This window comes from Meleagris gallopavo, chromosome 3, assembly GCF_905368555.1.
Source record: "Meleagris gallopavo chromosome 3, MGAL_WU_HG_1.1, whole genome shotgun sequence".
NCBI classification, from domain to species: Eukaryota; Metazoa; Chordata; class Aves; order Galliformes; family Phasianidae; genus Meleagris; species Meleagris gallopavo.
In genome coordinates this window covers 78,457,895-78,474,175 of record NC_139406.1, presented here as the reverse complement: position 1 = coordinate 78,474,175, position 16,281 = coordinate 78,457,895, and the positions used below count along the sequence as shown (strand labels likewise).

Sequence of the window (16,281 nt, the reverse complement as noted above, 5' to 3'; positions counted from 1 at the left end):
CTTTTCAAAAATAGCCGTTACACATAACATACTTATTCCAAATACTTAAGTCAAGCAACATCCCTTTAAAATAGAAAACATAATAATACTGAAACTGCTTAAATATACTTCGTAACAAATTTTCTGTGAATTGCAGCTTTGTTACATATATGAAAGCTTCATTTCATTGTATGAAAATTAAGCTATATTTTCATGAAATTATGCCTTTTGTTTCTCTCAGCTATTTTTTTTAATCACGCTGAAGTTTCCAATAATAGTTTTGTTTAAAAAATAAAGTTTTAATGATGACATTATTCAGTGAGCTATATTAAAATCCATTGCCTGTTTAACTTAATCAGCCATAAAATATATATTTTTAATACAAACGTATTATTTGCAATGAGGAATTAGTGCAAGTTCAACAGGCTATGTTGAGGCAAAGTTCAGTTACTGAAATATATTCAAAGCAGGGAAGCTGAAGCACAGCTGTAGCACTAGCAGTAAAAAAAATAATAATAATATAATAATATAATTTGCTCCTTTTAGTGAATTCAAGCAAAGCTGAAGAAGTGCTTTGTCCTAAAATCACTTTATTTGAAATGTTATTATCTGACAAAAACCCAGTAAACATTTTTTTTGTCTGTTTCAAAGAAAGTTTATTACCACTCTGTATACAAATCCAGAAGATATTTGCACTTAAACCCCCAAAAATAACAATAATTTCTACTGTCAAAGAGAATTATGTTATGACAGAAAATAATTCTGTTACAAATTCAGAAATGAACTAATGCTAATATGAATTTTACAGAGTGCAATATGTAAGCAATTATGCAGAAAAGATTAAAGTAATAGAGGAAAGATTGCTATAAACATAGACAAATATGGCCAGAGTTTATGGATGACTTATTTCATTTAAACCTGTCATTCAAATAGCATCTTGTTCAATTTAATTCCATTTATTAAAACAAAAGATAAAATTATGTATGTAGTCTCTCACATACAATAAATAACGTAAAGAAAAAATGTACTTTTTTCCCAACTAACGCCTGTCAATAACTATACCCCATGTAAGAATTTTTGGATATTTAAGTATTCCTTTAAGCCTTCCTAGTAAGGAAGGTAGAAGACAAGATGAACAAGCTCACTCTATCAACTTCATGGATTTGTATTTATTAAATGTAACAAAAGGCATAGAAACTCTTACTATGTAGAATAAAATACTTAGGTAACTCCAAAAGTAATGCCTCTTATTTATTTCCATGGAAAATACAACAGATATAAAGAGCACAGTAACACTATGTGATTGAGCAAATTCTAAGCTACAGAACAGTGTTTTTCACCATATTCACTAGCTGACCAAGATGCTTTTCATTTTGTCATGTGATGGCTATGTCTGGCAATGGGAAAGTGGCTTGTCTTTCATGTAGCTGTCACCATAGCTGAATTGCACCACCCACTACCTCACTGTGCTCACGAGCACTGTTTGGTGATTGTAAATGTTAAGCAAGTGACAATGAATGTCAGTGGGTGCAATTTTTTCTGCATGGAGGCAATTCTACACCTTTGCTTCATATGCACTTCCACATGAGAAGCCATTTTGTAAGACAGCTCCTCTATCAGTTGCCATCTATCACGACAACAACATTTAACAGCATATTTGTGGGAAGGTTCAACCTCTACTGACATAAAAACAACATTTCACTCTGCATCGTGAACAAACGTAATAATATAAAAGGCAATAATTTTGGAGCAGCTGTTGCAATAATTAGAGAAAACCACTGGCCTAGCTACATCAGAACAGTAGCCCCAAAAGAGAATAAATAGAAGTGGATACAAAAATATTTACTGTCTTGCTTATATATTGTGAGAAATTTCTGTAATTTCACTTGGTGTAATTACTTATTGGACACCTGATTTGTAGAATGCTATTAATTTTTATTTTTTTTCCCCAGATAAAATGTGGAATGACTTAGATATTTAGAATATTATTTGTTTTATTTATCTTCTTGGACAACTTATAGGAAAATTTTGTTTTCCTTTGGCAATTAACAGTTGTATATTCTCTGTTTGATACTGACAGTCTCATCAACATTTAAGGTAAAATTTAAAAGCACCTTCAGGATATTTTCTCCAGACCAACTTTAACTTTTATTAGAAATATGCATTTTTGGGGAGATTCTGATCCAGAGGATTCTAGCCTAAAAACCACCTAAGCTCTCTGATGCATTTGTGATATGCATATGCATGAAAATGCATTTTAAAAGATCCTTCTTTGCTTCTAATTTTCAGTGAAAGTTAAATATATAAATATGTAATTCTAAAGAATATTTTATCTGAAAAAAATTGCATTTAGGCTAATTGACATAAAATTTTATTAGAGAATAGAAAAGTTATGTCTTCATATGTTTACATAGTGGTTTTTGTACATATGAATGTGTATAAAATGTATGCAGACACATGTATACTTATTTATTTATGTATTGCCTTCTTTGAATTTGAGCAATTATTTTTATATTACTAATCTTCCTTTGTTTTTCCTTCCCCTTTTCATTGCCTTATGAGTTTCAGCTGTATTGGAATGTGAACTGTGTCGGACACAGTGGGGTACTGCTGTCCATTTTTAATTTTAAGAGTTAAGCAAGTAGTACTTTATAAGTAGAAATAATTTCTCTCATTTCTTTCAATTTGAAATACTCTATAAACACAAAGAACTCTGGTTTTTCTAGAATGCTTTTACAGAATTTCCTTCATAAGAAAGCATGGAATAGAGTCAGACTTAGTGGCATATTTCAGTAACTGTTATTTATGTTCCGTACAGGAGCATTTACCTACCCATGGAAAGTTTGTTTTGTTCTTCTAGAATTAAATTCTTTATTTATTTCGACAGAAATTGAAAAAGAAAGCTGTGGTGATCCTGGAACACCGTTGTATGGCATCAGAGAAGGGGATGGATTTTCCAATCGGGATGTTTTAAGATTTGAGTGTCATTTTGGATTTGAATTAATTGGAGAGAAATCTATAATTTGCCAAGAAAACAACCAGTGGTCTGCAAACATACCAATTTGTATTTGTATGTACCAAAAATTTTGTTATTATTTTGAAATGCATTGTAATCTGAAACATTTTTCTTTATATGTAATAATTTCCATGATTGAAAGGTTAACAATATGTAATTAAGTCTGCTGATAGAACGAATTTGCTTTTGTCAGTAGTTGATTTCCTTAGAGGCTATTCTCAGTAGAAATTCTAGAACTAAAAAATGCTTTTTTTTCTTTTAATATTAAATGTATTTTCTTTACATGGTATGGCGTAATAATTTATTATTAGCTTTCTAATAGGAATCTATAGATATTTCTATGTACAATATACTTTTTGCAGCTACTTTGATAAATTAATCTATTTCTGTAGATTAATCTATTCTGTAGTTCTGTTGCTGAACTGTAATTAGATGTTTAAATTATTTACAGATTTTTCCACATATATTATATCTGAACATAAAATAGTACTTAAATGATCATTTAATGATCAAATGATCACATTACAGTAAGCTAATTTTACGATAAGTATCTGTAATTTCTTTTTTAACACTCTGACCGAGTGAGGCCACGAATGGAGTACTGTGTCCAGTTCTGAGCTCCCGAGTTCAAAAAAGACAGGTTACTACTGGAGAAAGTCCAGTAGATGGTGACAGAGATGATTAGAAGCCTTAAGCATGTCCCTTACTGGGAAAAGCTAAAAGTCCTAGGACTGTTTAACCTGGAGATACAGAGGGAAACTTATCAACACTTATGAGTATCTTAAGGGCAGGATAGGGTCAGGCTTTCTTCAGCTTTGTCCAGTGACAGGACAAGGGGGCAAGAGGAAGAAACTGGAACACGGGATGTTCCATGTGAACACTGAAAAGAACTTTTCCATGTGGATTAGAGAGTACTGGAACAGACTGCCCAGAGGGTTTGTGGAGTGTTCCCTGTGGAGTGTTCTCCTTCTCTGGAGATACTCAAAACCCACCTGGATACTTTCCTTACTCTGAGGAACCTGATTTAGCAGAGGAGATGGACTAGGTGATCTCCAGAGGCCCCTTCCAACCCATATGGTTCTGATTCTATGATTTTCACTAAAATAATACAGATGAAATATATTCAGAGTATGTTCATTTATTTTCATCCTTGCAGTTTATTATGTTTCAAAAGGAATGACTGAATATAAAATATTGTTCTGATAATAGCAACACAATTCTGTTATCCCTGTGAAAGCAGTTATTATCTTATGCTTCTGTGTGAAAAATAAATGATAAGGGCAGCTGACCTTCTGTCTCTTTAATGTGATCAATGACAGGTCTGTTCATCTAAACAATTACCTAATGAAAATAATAACTGATGCCAATTGGTTAAGAAGTACATGAGTACTGTAAGAACTAGTGTAGGTTTCTGTTGTAATGAGGATGTTCCTTATTACATGGAGTCTCTGCTTGAGAGGTAGTTTTATGGAAGGAAAGGTAATAAGAAGATACAAAAAAACTTTCTGTCTTCATGCCAGATCACAGCAAATATTGAATTATTCAGTTGAAATAATAAGCATTTTTAAGTATCTCATACAAAGCCTTATAATAAAGTAAATGCTTCTTAAAATATTTGTGTCTGTTGTCTAACTTCTTTCTCTCTTTTTTTGCAGTTCCTTGCCTTTCTAATTTCACTGCACCTATGGGAACTGTACTTTCACCTGATTATCCAGAAGGATATGGGAATAATTTAAATTGTATCTGGACAATAATTTCAGACCCTGGAAGCCGAATCCATCTTTCTTTTAATGACTTTGACTTAGAATCTCAGTTTGACTTCCTTGCAGTTAAAGATGGTGACTCTCCAGATTCCCCCATAATAGGAACATTTACTGGTGCTGAAGTTCCTTCTCATCTTACCAGTAACGGTCATATTTTACGTCTGGAATTTCAAGCTGACCATTCAATGTCAGGACGTGGATTTAACATCACTTATAACAGTGAGTAATAGTAGTTTCTATGAATGCATGTTTTGTTTTCAACATATAATTTAGGAGATAAGCATGTTAAAAAGACGTTATTATACACTTTCAAACAGAACATATATACCTAAAAATACCTTATTTATGGGTTCAAATTGTCTTTTAAATGTTATGTAGCAGCTGAAAATAAGTATATATTTATCACTTATTGCATTAGTGATTGTTGTGATGGGAGTGTTTAGAAGACTGAAATTTAGGCCAATTTCAAAATGTATAAGTAAACTTTACTGAATTTGTTAAAAGCACATTTTGTCCTGCTGGTCTAATGTTACATAACGTTAATCACTGTCATTATATATACAAAACTGATTGAGGACTTGTACTAGTTTAGCTGTGGGCATGGAATACCATGGAGCTCTTCCCTCATAAATTTTTAGAGTGTATGAAGTCACCTCATAGCCATCTTTTCTCCAGGCAAGACAGCTCGTATTCTCAACCTCTACTTCCCATAGGACATCCTACCAACCCCTTTACCGGCTTAGCTGGACACACTGAAGTACTATACCATCCTGAACACAACAGTCAAGGTGAACCCACACCAACACCACATACAGTGAGAGAATCAACTACTTTGACTGGGTTGCTGTGCTTAAGGCACACTAAAATGTGATTTGCCGTCTCAGCTGCAAAAGCATACTGTGACTCAAGTTGAGCCTGCTGTTGACCATCATCTTCAGATCTCTTTCTCCTGAGCTGCTCTTAGCCAATCATCTCCTGGCCTGTACCTCCATCCCATGTGCAGAAACCTTTGTTGAACTCTGTGTTGCTACTAATTGTCCAGTGCTCCAGTATACATAGTTCCCTCTGAAAAACCTCTGTCCCCTCAGGGAGTCAACAACACCTATCAGTATCATTAGCAAGCATGCTGAGGATGCATTCAGCTCATGTATCTAGATAATTGATAAAAATATTGAACAGATCTGGCTCTAGGATTGAGCCTTGGAGAACACAGCTGGTGACCATTCACCAGTCACATTAGCCCCATTTAGTTTAAGTACTGATATCGACCCAGTTAATCACCCAATATAGCTTATATCTGTTCACTAGAAAGGTAGACAGTTTGATCATAAGGATACCATAAGGGACAGTATCAAAAACCTTACTGAAAGATTACATCCAACATTCTTCACACTAGCCACCAAAAAAGTGACCTTATCATAGAAGAAAAGAAAATTACTAAGGTGGGAGATTTCTTTGATGAAGCCTTATTGACTATGCACGGTGATAGCTCTGGTTTTTTTTTAACTGCCAGCACAGCCTTCTCCATAACTCTTCCAGGAACTGAGGTTAAACTTACAGTTTCCTGGGTCTTCTCTCATACTTTTCTTATGCGTGGTTATAATGCTGGCTAGCTTCCAGTCAGCTAGGACTTCCCCAGACTACCAAGACCGTTGTTAAATTTTTGAAATAGGTCCAGCTCTTCTGTCCAATAATTCCTTCAGCATTCACTCTGGGGTGAATCCCATCAGGCCCCATGGAGTGGTATAACTGTTCTCCTACAATTTCAGTGACTGTAGATGGAAACTTATTGCTCCTGGAACTATCTTGGTCTGTTCAACTCTGAAATCTGGATAGACCAAGATCTGTCATTAATCTTGAAAACTGAAGCAAAAATAAAAAGATGTTCAAGGCCCCTGCCTTTTTCCTCCTCCTTATGTTTTAGGTGTCCATCTGCTCCAAGTATCAGTCCAATGTTTTGCTTTAACCTCCGTTTCCTTCCTGTTGACCTACTTGAAAAAAAAGTTTTTTTTTTTTTTTTTTTTGATGTCTGAAGCCATGGTGGCCTGTATCAACTCAAGATGAGCTTAGGCTTTTCTTGTTTTCTTCCTGCAGATGTGAACTATATCTCTGTGCTCTCTGTATCTCTCTCCCTGTGAAGCCAGATTTTGCTTCCAGAGGTCATATATTTTCTTTTTCTGCCCTAGTTCTAGGAGAGATTCTGTTCAGGCAGGTTGGTCTTCTGGCCCTGCTTGCTTGACTTGACACAAAGGGTTTGCCTGCTCATGGACTTTTAAAAGGTGTTTCTTGAAAAGTGCCCAGCTCTCACAGACCCTTAAATATTTAGAGAAGATTCTCAAGGGGCACTGCTAGTTACCACCCTGTGTAGCTTAAAGTAAGCTTACTTTAAGTCCATGGTGGCAACTCTTCTTGCCCTTTTTCTCCTATGCCCAAAATTTTGAAGTTAACTATGTTCACTGTGACCAAGAAAGCCACCTACTGTCACCACCCCATACAAAGACCTTCCCTATTCTCAAACACTACCTGGAAGGCACATTTTGTAATTGGTTCACATTGACAGGAAATTATCTGGAGTTTCCCAGAATTGCTTATTTTGGCAGTATGATATCCCCAGTTTACACCTGGGAAGTTGAAGTCTTCCATAAGGGTGAAGGTATCTGATTCTGAGATTTCTAATAATGACCTATAGAATAGTTCCTCTGTGCCATCTTGTTGGGTGAAATACTTCACCTACAAGCTGTGTCTTCCCTAACAGCAAGGAGTATAGTCTAATTCCTCCCTTATGCACAGCACAGAATGTTCACTTTGCCTGCTCAGCCTATCCCTCCTTTCTTTTCATAAAATCGTTCACGTAAAACTCTTATATGTTGTGGCTGGTTACACCATTACAATGCTAAAAATAATACTTAAAAACTGTTGCTAGATATACTGTTTTAGTATGTTTACCTATAGGTTGAAGGTGAATTAATATTAATTATATCCTGATTAAAACATATGTAACTTACAAGTGTGATAGTCACAGGAAGAAAAATTTCAAGACTGGCATTCAGAGCAGTTGCAGTAAATAGTAATTGGGCTAATTTCTTCAGAGCTTTGAACTCTATCTACTTCTTTCTATCCTTTGGAAAGGAAACTGTCTCCTGTCACCTTCTATATTTTGTTTATCTATTTTATAGAAACACAGTTTCTATAAAAACAAAGTTGTATGCATTTTACTTGTTTTTCTTCTGAGGGAGGTGAAAAAGTTAAAACTAACCGAATGCCTATATATCTCATTTACTACTTAGCACTGTATTCATAGACAGGATAATAATTGAAGGTAAAATTAAGTATCTTCTGTATCGCTAAATACCATTAACACTTACCTTACTCTTCACTGGTAAGAGTTATTTAATATGTTCTTAAGGACATATGAAGAACTGTCTGTTTTATTGCTGTCAAAGTATTTGGCTTTTATTCAACAGCAGAGTCCAAGTAAGATATGTTCCCAGCTAGGGCAAACACAATGATCCAGACCGTGGTGAATATTGCAGAATTAGTTTTACTGAAAAATTAGCTTCCCAAAATGATGCTTTCCCATGAGCATATGTAAAAATAGATATTGCTAATCTAGAAATGACGCAAGATGAATTAGGTTTTGCCAAGTTGCTCTTTTTTTTTTTGAGTTGAAAAGAGATTGGGTATGAAAATCCTCATGCATATCCTCTTGCTATCATCTATAGAAGACAGTAAAATCAACAAATTGGCTAGTAGTGTTTTTTTTGTTGTTGTTTTGGTTTATGCCAATGGACCATTCCTTTCTGGTCCTGTTTTCAAGAACCTTTCAGAGCAGACTTCAGACTATATGAGTTTTAGTTACCTTAATTCCTACCATCTTGCCTCTCCAGGTCTTTGCAATTTTTCCCCTTCATACGTTTTGAAGCAAAATGCAAGTTTTAACATTCTTCTGAATTAGTATCAGAACTGAAAGTACTTCACTGTCACTCTGTACTATGTCTGTGCTACTTGGATTTCTTCCTGATCTGACTTACCATATCGGTTCAAACATGATAGTAGATGAGTTAAAGTTAAAAAAAAAGCTGTACGTCTTCTTTACATTTAAAGAGGACAAGGAATGTTTCTATTCTTAATTTATTGATGATAGATCAAATACTAAGTACTTGCAATTTTATGCTTTTCCTTTTCAGTTTCATGTATGTCCAATATTAGAGCTCCCCTAAGAGGGCTGTGGGTTGACCTCATTGCAGCCTTTCAATACCTAAAAGGAGCCTACAAACAGGAGGGGAATCAACTCCTTGAAAGGGTTGATAACTGCAGGACAAGAGGAAATGGTTTTAAGTTGAGGGAGGGGAGGGCTTTAGGTTGGATATCAGGGGGAAGTTCTTTACAGAGAGAGTGGTAAGATGCTGGAACACGCTGTCCAGAGAGGTTGTGGATGCCCCATCCCTAGAGGTGTTCAAGGCCAGATTGGATGGGGCCCTGGAGAGCCTGGTCTAGTATTAAATGTGGAGGTTGATGGCCCTGCATGTGGCAGAGGGATTGGAGCTTCATGATCCTTGAGGTCCCTCCAACCCTGGCCATTTTGTGATTCTGTGATTCTCTGAATCTTTTCTCAAGTATAAGCAGCCTGATTTTTCTTCAAGTAAAGTAAATGGAGACAGACTTGGCTGAGAGATTTAGGGTTGTTGTTGGGAAAGGTTATCTTCTGCTTCCCATAGCCATCCCATGCAGTGATTTCCACAGGAGGAGCAGTAGCAGCAGAACTCTCAGTACTGAACTAAAATATAGCGGAGTAAACCAAATTTACAACCTCAGTAAACTGCTGTCATACACAAGCAATCTATATCTGAAGTTGACTTCTATTTAAATGTGAAAATAACTATTAAAAATCTTTCTGTGTTGATCTGATTAAAATTGAGGGCTGTGCTTAAAGTACTGACAGAATTTTTGTAACTTCCATGGAGAAGATGTAGGATTGCATCATTTTTTAATGTCGTCCTCCAACATCCTCAAGCACAATTTTCATTCCCAAGATACGCGGCATTCCTTAAGTTAAAATGTCATAATACCAATTTTGTTGTCTCTTATTATTCAGATTCTTCAGATAAATTCAGACAATGCAAAATCTGCCAAATCTTTTTATTAAGAAAATACTTTTTAAATAGAAAGGTGTAACTACTGAAAATACAATATATGCAAAACTGTCTTTCAAACTAGAATAATTATGGTCTGTCTGCATACAAACTTATTTGACAATTTATAGTAAAAACTGTTATCTTACATACAGAATGCTTAGAAGATAATAGGCCATTTATTCATTTAAAAAGTATTTCAATTTGAAAATCATACAATTTCTTGTCAGAGAAGTGTGACTTTCATATTTCTTTAATATAGAATAATTGTATAACAAATATTCTTAAGAAATTAGACTTTGTTTATATATAAAATATTTTTAAAAATAAGAATTTGTTTTTAGTTAGAATTAAGTTGAATAGTCTGCTGGAAATACAATAGAAAATCAATTTTCTTAAAAAAAAATCTTAGAATAATGTTTTCATTTAGAAACTTCATGGCTTTGATATGTCTTGTCTAACAGACACGTAAGTAAATCTGCAGAAAATATTGTGAAAATAATCTCCTTCTTACATAGACTTAAGAAGAGGTAATTGTCACAGTTCAGGAGGGTGAATTTTTTGCACATGATATCTGTTCATGCTGAAAAATACAACTTCTAAAAAAATCTACATTTTGCCTACATTATTTATTTCTTAAGAAAGTATCAGAACATAGTAATTAATGAATGTGAAGTTTTATTTGAATGATATTTCTATAAATATGATTTTGTGCACCACTGGTAGGAGGATGAACTTGTCTTTTCTGCCAGTATAAGGTGAATTCTATAGAATATTTATGATAACAGATATAAACTATTTTTATTATCACATTCAGATTTATTTAAATAAATTTTATTTTTTTTATATGCTCTTAGATGTACTTGAAATTCTGAAGGATTTTTACATACTAGAAATATATTTGAGCATAGATAAAACCATATGATTACAACTTCACATTTTCTTTGAAAATCTTCTTTTCCCAAATTCTTTCCAATTGCTCAAATGCTTCCAGTTTGGAGGAAAAATAAAATAAAATCATACAATGGCAATATTAGGCACACTCAAGTCACTATGGTTCTAATAAATCAGTGAATTAAAAAATAAAAATAATAAATATAAAAAAATGGTGTTATATCAAAGATGCCAGTCCTACACTTTTCGTGGAACTGTCTTGCCTGTTGTAGTATTAGACAGTTTGGGCTGTTACCATCACTGATGTCTGTCATCAGTGCATGACTGTCCAGAGATTTATATTGATAAAACTAGCACTTTTCAAACAATTTTTAATGCTACTGTACTTTCTTTTCTTTTGCTTATATTGCTAAGAAAGTTATATTTCTTATTGTTTCCTAACATTAATAGTTTCTTTTTACTGACAGAATACCACTATAAAACTTTATATTAATTGCAAAATTTATCACACTATTTTATTTGCTATTTATTTTCTTCTCTCTGCTTTCTTTTTCTTTTTTCTTTTCCTTTTTTTCTTTTTTTCTTTTTTCTTTTTTCCTCTTTTTCCTTTCTTTACATAGCATTTGGGCACAACGAATGCCCTGATCCTGGAGTACCAATCAATGCTCGGCGTTTTGGTGACAACTTTCAGCTGGGGAGCTCAATTTCTGTTATTTGCGAGGAAGGGTTTATCAAAACACAAGGAACTGAAACAATCACTTGCATGTTAGTGGATGGAAAAGTAATGTGGAGTGGACTTATTCCTAAGTGTGGAGGTATGTATTTTTCTTCCTATAGTAATATTCTTTAAGTTGTCACTAAAAGAAATTCAGACTTCTGCAAATGGTTAGCACAAAGCTACTGTGAAACCAAAGTCTAGTGAGACAAAAGCCTCTGTTATAACTCTGTCTGCAAGAAGGAAAGAAGAAAAACGTGAAAGAAAAAAAAAAAGCGATGAGAACACTGTTATATGGGCTCTGTAATAATGAAAGCTTATCCAAGAAACTTAGTAGGCCTAGAATGGTAATAGTTTGCATGGCTCATACTTTCAAATAGCTCTTATTTGACATTAGTGGAACTACAGTTTTCAAAAGAATCGATTCTTTTTTTTTTTTTTTTCCTCCTTATTCAAGTATGTATTTGTCTACTTCTAGAAAGGATTTAAGGCAATGACCTTTAGTACTAGCAGAACACCAACAATATTCTTCTCTTCATTTTTAAATTCTTGTCTAATCAGTATACTAACCAATCTCATTAATATGTAGAAGAAAGAAATAGCAAAAAAGAAAATCATTGCTATTACTAACTTAAGCTACTTTGGTTTCAGTTTTGTTTTAATAAAGTTTTCTTATTGTGTATTTACTTGCTATCACCGAGAGAAATAGTACATATTATTTCCTGTATTTCTGGTTGGTTATAGATACTTTGCAGCATTTTAAAATATATTTACAAAAAATATAAGCTAATTTTGTAAAAATTAGATATGAATGTGATTTTTTAATTACTGACCTGAGAAATAAAATGTATGTGTTCTCACAATAGATCCTTGTCAAAGCTGAAATGACAGTTTATGAATTCCTAGCTTAATATTCAACCGAACCTTCTGCATAGGCTTTTGAAATCTCTCTACTCACAATTAAAAGCTATTCATAGTTCTTAGGTAGTGTTTTGCTGTATGTCCTTTGTTACAGTAAAATGGATTGTAGCTTTAAAAATACAATATAAATGCTTATGTCATCACTTTTTGAACAGAATTAATTTTCTCTTTTTAAGGGTTTAAGCTTTTAAGATTTTAGTTCAGTTCTTTCCATCTAATTCCAAACCCCATAGGGTTTGTCAGCTTTAAACCTCCTTTCATCTTCTTGCAGACGGATTTTTAAAATTTAAGTATAGTTGTGCTATATTGAAATTGATAACTATGAATTATTTATCATAAGCCTTTATCATTATACATTTGTCTTTGTTTCACTTTTAGCTCCGTGTGGTGGGCATTTTTCATCTCCCAGTGGAGTAATCCTCTCTCCAGGCTGGCCTGGGTATTATAAAGACTCCTTGAATTGTGAGTGGGTGATAGAAGCTGAACCAGGACACTCTATCAAAATTACATTTGAAAGGTCTTGGCTGATGTTTTTCTTATTTCATATTTTCCAGTTTTTACCTACAAGCAGTTCTTTGTTAGCGCTGTCATAAACTTAATTTTCACTTATTCTTGAATCAAGAAATTGTGTTATCAGGTAGGATTTTCTAAAACACCTTCGTGCCTTCAGGTCATCAATTTTTTTCTTGAATGTAAATTGTACTTCAATGAATTGAAAAGCTTTTGAAATTCCTACCCTTTTGCATATATTTAGGTCTGTCTGCCCTAGTTAAAGGTTTGATCTGTTTATAAAGAGTAGTACATTTAATTTTCTTCTAACTGTGATGTGATGTGATGAATTATACTATGAACCCATTTTCTTTTCCTCAAATGTGTGAAATCTTCGACTCCTAAATCTCAGTCGGTGGTTAGTACTGAACTGAATGAATTCATGCTTTTATTCATTGTGAATATTTAATTCTCAGGTCATCTAACCTGTTTTCCTGTGTGTGTGCTTATAGGATGGAATTCCAGTTTCCCAAAATTACTGCAGTAACCCACTTTTCCTATATTTTGCTTATGTTTTCCCTACCTAATTCCAAGGAATTAAATATGTTAGAAGCCTTAAAATTCTCATGGCAGCAAGCTGTAGGCATTGAACTTAAGCTCATTGTGAAATAGCAAGACATGAGATTTAATTTAAAAATTATTTATATTCTAAGTATTTTAAGCATGTTATAGATTCTTCTTAATTACTAATATTAAGAGGCTATATGATGATTCAGGAAAGAAAAAGATTTTGAGGATCGAAGTTATAGCACACAAATAATGTGCAAGTATATCTCAATTGCTATTTGTACCACATCTTTTGACTATTCCTTAATCACATTCAATCTAAAAAGAAGATACTGCTTCATTTCAGTGAAATAAAAATTTATTTGTAGCAGAGAAAGAAAATGACAATCTTCTCTTAGCAAAATTTCTCATTATGAACAAGTTGATTTTTTTTTTTTAAATTATAATACTATAGTTTATACTGTAATAATATGCTTATATGACATTATATACAATTAGAGGACATGTAATACAGATACTTCAAAGATATTTCTCATCTTTAGTATGAAATGAAAAGTGATCTCCCAAGATCACAGTTTGTAAGTAAGCTTAAAATTAACTCCTATCAAATTTGGTAACTAAAATGTAAAAGACAGTTGACTAACTTGTGCACAAATTCATCAAAATTGTTTCAATTCAGAGTTGAGATGAACATTTTAGTTTTCTTTGTTGTAAATAAAAATTAAAAATTAAAATCACGGAACTTTCAAGAAATCTAATTTTTGAAAAGAAAAAGTATCAGTTCATTTGAAATTTTTTTTTTTACTTGTCAATAAAAAAATTACTGTGGTCAGTCATTTCAAATTGAAAAACTGTCTTTTTATTTTCAAAATTCCTTATCAGATAGATATTCTCCTTTCACACCTGAGTTGCATTAAATCTGACAATCTCAGATGTACACTTCTGGCTTATAATGTATTAAAGCCTTGTCATAAAATTGCACAACCTCTATAAGGTGTGCAGTTAAGAGCAATAAGAAGAGGATGTGATTTTTTCAGATGACAGGGGGACCTCTTGTTCTCTTTGTAACCTAACCATGTTATTACACTTCCTCCTTCTCCATTGCTGCTTGTTCTAAACAGTCTTCTCACTTGTCTCAGATAGGGATGATATGCATATTGGTTGAGATGCAGCAAGGTAAATTCAGAAAGACTTATTTACATATGAGGGTGTATATATATGTTTTTATGTGCAGGATAACGTGTGAAAATGAATTATATACATTTGCACCCATGCATTCAGACATAAGAGAACTGCTCTAAAAAGGAATGCCTCCTATTTTATTATATTGGCCTGTGACATCAGAGGCAGACATTGGTGGTATAGCAGTAGAGATTGAAACTTTCCACAAATATTCCATTAAATTTTATTGCCACATAACTAATGTCCACAGAAGGTCAATCTGATACGATGGTGTCTGACAAGAAATGTGTATGAAATAAAGGTGTGCCACTGAATTCTTCCATAAGGGAAAAATTGCCCCTACTGACATTCATTGACTCTTAGTGAATGTTTATGGAGATGATACAATGGATATAAGCATAGTGAGGCAGTGGGTGTTGCATTTCAGCAGTGGCAACACAAGAACAAGTATTTTCCATTTGTGCAAATTTTTACAAGTGTAGCATGCAGACTCTTCTTCATTGTTGCTGAAAATGCATAGCTAATGGTGGTGAGTTTGTTGATAAAGAGTGTTCTGCAGCTGAGAAATTTGTTCTATTAGATAGTGCTATTGTACTCTTTGTTGTAGTTTCCATGGACATAAATAGAAGGCATTCTTTTTGAAGCAACCTGTGTATAATTATACATTAGAATGTAAATGTATTACTTTGTAAACCTCATAATGAAATTAATGCTCATAGTGTACTAGTGTGTATATATATATTACTTAGACATTATTAGCATTTTTATAGAATTTAAATTGTTATTCAGAGAAATAGATATACTTGCTTTATTTGCAAAACTCATTATAGTCTTACTGTCCTTGTTATGCTCTTTCTACTTCAAATATGCAGCAGAATTTCCTCAAAAACAGAAGGTTAATTTTGGCAAATATACGTATTTGAACCGATAGCCAAATGACTTTCCTTTTTTCATTAAAAACAAAACCAATAACAGTAAAAAACACCACAAAACTCTTTTTTTTTTTGTCCAGATTTTTAAAATTCCAGCTTTGTCCTAAAATACAGAAATATCCCATTTCTAACCTTATTTTTATTGGAAATACCCAGATTTCTATGATTCAGTACTTTTTTAAATATATTCATATTTCAGTGAGAGTAAACATATATAGTACATATTTAACATCTTTGTATCCTTTATTTTTGAATTCTCGATGGGAAGAATTATTGTTAATACATGTTTCCTTCAGAGTGCCACATTAACTTTACTTTCAGCTTATCTCCTCCATGGTAGTTTAGATTCCCTTTTTATTTCTCATCTTTCTATAGTTTCTCTCTTGAGACACTGCATATGTTCAATGTTCTGCATTTGATGCTTGTCCGTGCTGTTCCTATTTCATGAAGCTTGACACAGATGGAAAGAAAAAAGGCAGAGAATGACTTCCTTTTAATGATTTCATGGTGTCCAGAAGGACTTTTCTGTGATTTGTTTCATGATTGTGAATGAGTAGTCTGAAGAGTTTGTTCCTTTCACAAAGTCATAGCTACGATAATCTGTTTGATATTTATTGTATATCAATAGCTATGCAGGCTGAGTTGAAATGACGAAAGTGAGAAATCTGCCATTCTTCACTGTAATTAAGTG

General features: G+C 33.4%; 1 protein-coding gene across 2 annotated transcripts in view; it reads left to right on the top strand.

Moving 5' to 3' along the window:
- CSMD3 (CUB and Sushi multiple domains 3) overlaps nt 1–16,281 on the top strand; it is a 538,229-nt gene that overhangs the window by 311,895 nt on the left and 210,053 nt on the right. For both annotated transcript variants that reach the window (XM_085221591.1, XM_085221590.1), the window contains exons 14-17: nt 2,867–3,049; nt 4,651–4,977; nt 11,405–11,599; nt 12,799–12,937. In XM_085221591.1, the coding sequence (XP_085077717.1) occupies nt 2,867–3,049; nt 4,651–4,977; nt 11,405–11,599; nt 12,799–12,937 (844 nt within the window). The remainder of the gene's footprint in view (nt 1–2,866; nt 3,050–4,650; nt 4,978–11,404; nt 11,600–12,798; nt 12,938–16,281) is intronic.